This window comes from Macrosteles quadrilineatus, unplaced genomic scaffold (assembly GCF_028750875.1).
Source record: "Macrosteles quadrilineatus isolate MER2022 unplaced genomic scaffold, UCM_ALF_1.0 Scaffold_6__1_contigs__length_79288215, whole genome shotgun sequence".
NCBI classification, from domain to species: domain Eukaryota; kingdom Metazoa; phylum Arthropoda; class Insecta; order Hemiptera; family Cicadellidae; genus Macrosteles; species Macrosteles quadrilineatus.
In genome coordinates, this window is record NW_026542599.1 from 6,736,882 (window position 1) to 6,744,991 (window position 8,110).

General features: G+C 35.5%; 1 protein-coding gene across 1 annotated transcript; it reads left to right on the forward strand.

Annotated features, from left to right (window-relative positions):
• The first annotated feature begins 2,578 nt into the window (after positions 1–2,578).
• Positions 2,579–8,064, forward strand: LOC128996810 (replication termination factor 2). The gene is made up of 5 exons (XM_054422290.1): positions 2,579–2,816; positions 4,297–4,476; positions 5,210–5,422; positions 6,500–6,791; positions 7,789–8,064. The coding sequence occupies exons 1-5, from the start codon at positions 2,748–2,750 to the stop codon at positions 7,977–7,979; spliced, it is 945 nt and encodes a 314-aa protein (XP_054278265.1). The 5' UTR covers positions 2,579–2,747; the 3' UTR covers positions 7,980–8,064.
• The last annotated feature ends 46 nt before the right edge of the window (positions 8,065–8,110 follow it).

The following is an 8,110-nucleotide window of genomic DNA, read 5'->3' on the forward strand; positions in this document are numbered from 1 at the left end:
GCTAGCCTATGGTATTTAACATATTTAAGACTTTAAACACTTTTAAAACCAAAACATTTAACACTTAACACACACGACACACTAGAGTGTAACATTCCGACATAAATCTTTCTAAAGAGAAAACTAACACTTTTTACTTCGAATTAATGTAATAAAATGGACACAAGACTTTCCGAACAGTGTGAACTAAATATTAAACACGTTATTAGTACAGAAAGTCACAAAATATTTTACATAAACGCGAAAAACTCGAGTGCAAATACTCGACCGCCGAAAAGTGCGCGAACTGAGGAAATTATTATACCATAGACATCGACAACGGAAAATGCATTAATGCGCACAATTGAACATTCGATGTTACCACTCACAGCACTATATTAAAACTGAATAAATAAGGTATAATATTTAGCGATGATTATTATCGGATCCAGGTGTTATCGCTGGACGGTCTTATCGCAAGTCTGCGAATAATCAAACGTAGAATAAAAGACTACCTCTAGTTGTTCGGTAAAAAGTCTGTTTATCTTTTTACCTCTTTTATTTCTGATAGCGGAATGTCTCTCTCTATTGTTTCTCTCTATTGTCTCTCTCTATCATATCTCTCTATCATCTCTCTCTATTCCGTGGATTCTAAACGCATACATTTATTGTGTACGTTTCCTACACACAATAAACTTCCGCATTTAGATTATAAGATTTTTAGGATTTATTTTAAAGCGAATACACATTTCGAAATAAAATGCATTCTGACGACAGCTTATTATTGAAGAACGTTTGGAAGTAGTAATGTTCTACTAAAGTAATTACAATGCGTGTGTAACTAGAGGAAAGGACAGGACTTTGGGAATCGTGAAGTATTAATTTATAGTTTGAAACACATAAATAACAAATAAAACTCATGAAGTAAAAAGTAAATTAGATGAAAACAATATTAAAAATTCAGTTTTCAGTTTCACTAATCAATATAGAATTTCTTTTAATTCATCTGGATTTAAACAAAATTGAAAATCAACAGAGGATCTTTATATCCATCCTAAAATCACATACCTGATTTACTAAATTAATTTAGAAGAAGTGATGGGGTTGTTCAAATAACATTTTTAGCCCAATTCTCTAATTAATATTCTAATTAGAGTCAATGATGCAATACAAATTTTTGCCCTTAATTGGCGTTATATTATGTTATATTATTTTCTCTTATATTTATATTTGAACAATAGTAAAGCCAAAATAACCATTAATATAAATTATCTTATACCTGTTGTTTTAATGCTAGTTCGGTATTAATTTTTTGTCATTTATCATTTTGCTAGTTTTTATTTGGTTGCCGGTTTTATTATTTGCCTGTTAGATAAAAGAAGGCTATAAAAAGGTTCTAGTTTTTTGTAACTGGTTTAATACACTTTTATTAAAATTTAATCTGGTAAGCTTTCCACCAAGTTGTTCAAGAAAATCGGTTCACTTAAAATTCGAATCTCCCGCTCTTTTGTCAACACTACTGGTATGTCGACGCGAGGGGTTCCACAGCTCCTAATTCCATATAACTTACTGCCCTCCCTAAAACATCGAAAGTATGGGATTAAGTGGCCATGGATTAGGGCCCCAAGGTCGACTCTATGAGGCAAAATATAAAAAATGTCCGTTGTGAGATGTAGTTCTTATGGGAATATTTGTGTGTAGAGTAGACGCTACGGTGCGTAGGTAAAGGCGGCCGTGTTTGGTCACGGCCGCCTCCAACTCCAGGCCACAGCCTTCGAAGTGGCAACGTCGCAAGTGGTGTTGTAACAGCTGTTTGTTTGGAAGCAGCTGGGTATTTACGAAAGATTGTTTACTGGACTCTTACAAAATTTACTCCGCTTAAAATGTACAGTTTTAGATTTTTAATTCATATTGTTTCGGTTTTCAATTCTGTATGTTTTATTTTCAATATTATAATAAATTTTTGTTCATAAATTTAAATTTAAATCAGTAAAGTGGGAATTAATAAGCTGATGTCACATGTCTGCCATGTTATTTAATGGGACGTCTGTTACTAAACAACACCACTTGCGACGTAGCCAATTCTACCAGGCCGTGGTCTGTAGTTAAATTAGGCCGTGCAACATCGCATGTACTAAACTTGTAACAGCTGTTTTGTTTGGAGGTGGCTAATGGTATTTGTGTACATTTTAAGAATACAACAGCTTATAGTTACTGGGCTATGAAAATATTGACTCCAATTTAATGTACAAAAATAGATTTTCAATAATTGATTATTTAAATTATTAAAAAAATTTAAATTAATAATATTAGTAAGATTGTTTTGTTTTCAATTATCTATGTTTGATTTTCAATCTTTTAAAATTGATGTCCATAAATAAAAATTTAAATGAATTATACGCGATTTAATAAGCTGGTATCACCTGTCTGCCATGGTATCGTATGGGACGTCTGGCACTAGACAACACTACTTGCAACGTTGCAAATTAGAACCGGCCGCGGCCTGGAGTTAAAAGTGGCCGTGAGTTAAGTGAAGGTGTTAAAGGTGGCCGTGGTTGGTATACATGTTTTTTTTTGTTTAGATGGAGTTGGAGATAGTGTCATCTTCATCTATCTGTCATCCTTTCTGTAATCCCTGTTCTTTTGCAAATAAATACGTTTTACGTTCAGTTTCAGTAAAAACAGTTAGTTTAACTTAGTACAGTACAGGCTTTCTTGAATAATTATTATTCTTAATAATTGAATTACATTTATTCAATTCTTAGAAAATGGGTTGTGATGGTGGAACCATACCTAAAAGAGATGAATTGGTTAGGATAAAAAAGAAGCCTGAACAGGTTGGTGTTAATTTATTACACAGTACTTAATCTTTTTCATTATTAACATTTTTGCATAAGTTTAGTTGCAAGATTAGTATAGGCCTAACTTCAATTAGGTATACTTAATTGCGAAGTAATAGGCTATGGCTGCACTTTACTTTAGGTCCTACACTCATTTGAATGAAAATATCGGTCATTCGATATATCGTTTGGTTAGTTAAGTTAGGTTAATCTTACCTAACTAACCAAATGATATATTAAATGAAACAATCGATATATCGATCGATATTTTAATTTAAATGAGTGTAGGACCTAAAGTAAAGTGCAGCCGAATTATATTCAGTGGCTGCACTTTACTTGACGCCCTACACTCATTCGATTGTTTTTTTTTATTCAATATTTTCATTCAATTGTTTCATTCGATATATCGTTTGGTTAGTTAGGTTAGGTAGGTTAACCTTACCTAACTAACCAAACGATATATCAAATGAAGCAATCGATATATCGATCGATATTTTCATTCGAATGAGTGTAGGACGTCAAGTAAAGTGCAGCCTATTCAGACAATATTCATCCTTTCAAATCTTGTTAGGCCTACCTTTTTAGGCCTATGTGCCGGACTATTCAAGTGCTGTAGAAAAATTCTTGGTCAGAGAAGATATTGTAAACAGACTAAGGTTATTGTTCATCAAGGGTTTTCTCTAAAAAAGGTAGTATAAATGTGGGGTCTACTAAAAAGGGATGAGAAGTCTATTTGTGTTGGTTAGTCCTTGGTAGAATGGAGTGTGATGACCTTTGTAGCTTTGTTATTGACTACGATCAGTTGTTTCATTGGTCAGAAATGAAGATTTTATTTAAAGCCCAAAAATCAGGAACAGCTGAGTCCATTTACAAACCATCAAACAGCTATAATGACTTTTCTCAGGATTGATCCGACAACCTTTTATTTAGGCGTGCACTAACCACTCAACTAAGTTACCCAACCAGCATCTGCCTTGTAACATTAATTTCTGCTTTTCATAAGTATTACCCACGATTACTAGAAAAATACCGGTACACAATCCCCACACAAACACAAAAACCACAAAAACACAAAAACAAATGACATTTTTGGCTCGAAAATAAACATTATTTAACATTGATTAAATGGAACTGCCAAAACATATGTTCAATGCTATTAGCATGGGATTCGGGCCATCAACGTCATTTGTTTATGTTTATGATCCATACCGGTATTTTTCTAGTATTCGTGGTATTACCATACCACCAAACTGGACATTGTGTAGGGCCTACTGCTATTTGAACCAATACCACAGTTATTGATCATTGTTCTAGATGTTTGATGGTTACTAAAAAATCAGAATGCGTATATATATACTTAGGCCCTAAGCCTTGTCTCTCAATAACAAAGTTATATCTCCCTGCTTCCTTCTTCCTATAGTGGTATTCTTCTATCTTCCTTAATAATTTACATTATTCAATTGTTCTCTGTTTGTAGAAAGACAAGGATTCAGAATTGTCTTACCGTTGGCGGCACTGTAGCATAACCCAACAGCCTTTGCAAAAGCCCATTGTAGCATGCGGTCTTGGCCGTCTCTACAGTAAAATATCTGTTATCGAGGGACTCCTAGATCGCTCCAGTTTGCCAGAAACTGCAAGACACATCAGAAACCTTAAGGTAAATGTTTGAAGGATAGTCTAAGCTTTCCGTATCATATTTTGTTCTTGAGGGCAAAATAGAAAATATCTGTGTTGTGAGAAAGAAAGTTGAACTGCACTCATTGATTTAGTGCCTTACATTAACAACTTGCATATTGTAGGCCTACCTACCTATTAAAATTGAAGAAAGTCAAGGGAAAAATACTTTTAACAGTATTTATCTTAACTTAGCCTATAACATTCAACACTACCAAGTCTTTTATTAGAGAATTTATTTACAGTTTACAATTAGGCCTACATCATAGTTCACTGTTTTAAAAACTCTTACATAAATAATAATTTTGAGGTAGGCCTACACAACACCCTGTTCTAAAAAAGTTGAACCAAATCCTTGATCATTGAGATACTGTAGGCTAACATTCAGATTAAACTCTCCATTGTTGAACTGTGGTTGCTTACAGGGTTACACGTAAACTTACATTTTTTGGTAGAAAGCTGGTCTAGTGGAAGAACCTAGGGCTTCTGTTCTGGGGTTGAATCCCACCAATCACCAATGGTTGATATTGCGACTCTCTAGGACTGTGTGATATTGCGACTCTCTAGGACTGTGTGATATTGCGACTCTCTAGGCCTAGTAATGTGTAAACTGTTCTGGACTAGAGCCTAAAATACTAGTCCTTAAAGAAAGGACATAAAAATGGTAAATATTCAACAAAATGTTTTTTGACTGGCATTTTTCTATGATGTTACAGGATGTGAAAGAGTTGATCCTAACACCTAACCCAGCCTTCAAGGAGGGTGCTGAGAAAGGGGACGGTTATGTCGACAGACAGTGTGCTCCTCACATCTGCCCTGTCATCGGTATTGAGATGAACGGGAAGTTCAAGTTCTCCTTCATCTGGTCCTGCGGCTGTGTCATGTCTGAACGAGCGTTGAAGGAAATCAAGACCAAAGTCTGCCACAAGGTGTGTAATAACAGATAAAACAAAATGGAGTTTTATTTAACACTAATACCGAAACCCACCTAGGCTGACATTAACCGAAACCCCCGGTCTGTGAGACCCCATTTGAAAAATAATGGACCCCGCTTAGAAACACACAAACCGAAACCCTCGGTCTGTGAGACCCCCCTTTAAAATACACTAACGCTGGGCTTCTGAGACGGACATGTTATGAACTGACGACCTGTCAAGGTCACGGCACCCATGCAAAATGAACAAATGATATATCAATAGGTAGGGGAGGAAAAGGGGGGAAGGTATTGGGGAAATGGAATCTACCAAGTAAACAGTGTTGCCAACATGCGTTTTTGAAAATTCCCGTGGGCCTGTCAGACCGGGGTTTCGGTATTAGTGTTAATCAGTGGCAGTAATAGACAGTGCTGGCCAGCCTGTACAGTTTTAATCTGTTTTTTCAATGTTAATTCCATTTTAACTGTTTCATCAACATTAGGCCTACAAGTTGCAATTATTGTGATTGTGACAATTTTTTTAAAGGGTCTATTGACATAGCCTACCACAATGGAATAATACATTGATTATGTGGTCGCATACAAAATGACCTTTGATGAAGTTGTAAGGAATGAAACTAGTCGTCGTACCAACAACTGTGGTTGGATAGGGTACCTACCAGTAATCATTTTATTTTTTTGTCAATAATATATTCTAACCTAAGGCTAGGGTGACAATGAATAATACCTGATGATTGTGCAATTATAAGTACACAATGTCGCAAGATGTTTTAAGATTTTTCCGTGATCCCGGGAGGTTTTTTCCCCACCAATAATGTTTGGCAAATCCACACACTCTGAGCTTCATATGCCTATATTTTTATTTGGGTAGTAGTGGCCTCTAACGATTGCCACAAATCAGACTATGACTTAAATAGGATAATAGATTCACTCACATCAGTAGAGTTGGTAAGTATTTGGCAATAACAAGAACAAATAATAAGTTATTATAGAGTAATTTGAGGTGCTGTACCCTTTAAGCTAAATAGAGTTTATTTATAATTCTGTCATTAAACTTGACTTTTGCTTTCAGTGTCAGAAACCCTTTGGAGAAGAGGATGTTGTAGTGTTGAATCCGGAGGGTAACGATGCTGATTTGATGGCTACACGCATGGAGGCGAGACTAGCAAGAGCTAAACTAGATAAAAAATTAAAGAAAGCAGTGAAAGTAGAGCCGGTTGAGGAAACTGTTGTAAATGCTGAAACTTCAGAAACTAAATCCCCAGTTGCCGATTGTGAAATTAAACCAACCGTGGCTGTGAAAACGGAGATTTCTGATAAAGCAGCCGCTACAAGTGGAAAACTCGTATCCAAACTGCCTAAAGGTGAGTAGAAAAAATTTTAACTACATTAAAATCCCACTAATTTGGATCCAATTCATTCAGGCTTTTTGCTTAATCCAGAGAGTTATTTGAAATTTACTGTAAACTACACAATTTGCTTGCACAGCCTGCCTGCCTCTGTGCAATCGTTGTCGTCTGAGCTATTAAAGAAGCTCGGGAAAAAGCAAACTCTGCCAGTAAATGTCTATGCCATTCACAACAGTAAAACTAGCCATGTGTACTAAAAGCAATAAGATTAGTTCTTCAATGTTGGAGAGATTGGTTAACAGCGGGAAATGGAAGTCGGGACTTGCCAACAAGCTTAGTTTTACTTTCTCCCCCTATATACATAGTATGGAGAAAGCAGTTTTTTTCAAAATGTTTAGAATTGAGTTTTGGTTGGATGTATCAGTTTTGTGAACCCCCCCCCCCCCCCTGAACCCAAAATAGTGGTTTTTGACATGATGTCTGTGTATGTGTAAAGTGCTACAGAGCAACTCAGCACATCACTGTTGTTTGATTTTGATTAAATTTTATACCAAGAATATAATCTATAGCATCTTCAGGTGTATTTATCATTTTTTATCAATTTTGGTTCTTTTAGTAATTTCTCCATAAAAACCCAGATGTCAAATAACGGGAAAATTGATTTTTTCAGCAGACAACCTTAGCAGCTCAAACGATCTTGGTTAAAATTTAGTATCTTATACAGTACTTTCAACACAATAACTGTACAAACTGATGCTGCAAAAATTACAGTTCAAATTGTATGATTTTCCCAATAAAATATCACAGTTTCTCCCACCGTTTAACATAAGCGCTTATGATAAGGGGGTTTGACAAGCTAATGAGTGAAAGTGTGAGTCAGATTGCTGATACCGTCTGTTTTACTTGCCGTAGTAGCTTGTAAACTAATAAAGCCTTCACAATTCCTTTGGTTTTGTTTAAAACTGTTTCAATATTTCAAAATGCCTCTACTTAAATAAACACCTACTTTCAGCTGGTACCTCACACAAACGAGGATCGGACACAAAAATTGAAGACCCAGACTTCAAGAAAGCCAAGGGAAGTTACAGTGTTGCTAAGGACCCGAATGCAAGTGACGTTTATAAGAGTTTGTTCACATCACATCAGAAGGCCCAATCACAAACCAGGGCACACTGGATTACTTACAATCCGTTTTATAATTAGTCGCCTTAGATTCAAACTGTTTTGCACGATTGTGTGGTACAAATTGTAAATTTTTATATCTATCAAATAAAACTTTTACAAAGTATGTGATAATTTAATTGCCTACATTAGGATAATGGATGGGTAAATAA

What these genes read in the sequence shown, in the direction of transcription:
- LOC128996810 (XM_054422290.1), top strand. Translation starts at nt 2,748, where the DNA reads ATGGGTTGTGATGGTGGAACCATACCTAAAAGAGATGAATTGGTTAGG. An exon ending in AGACCAAAGTCTGCCACAAG is followed by an intron (nt 5,423 to 6,499) that starts GTGTGTAATAAC and finishes TTTTGCTTTCAG; the next exon opens with TGTCAGAAACCCTTTGGAGA. An exon ending in CGTATCCAAACTGCCTAAAG is followed by an intron (nt 6,792 to 7,788) that starts GTGAGTAGAAAA and finishes ACCTACTTTCAG; the next exon opens with CTGGTACCTCACACAAACGA.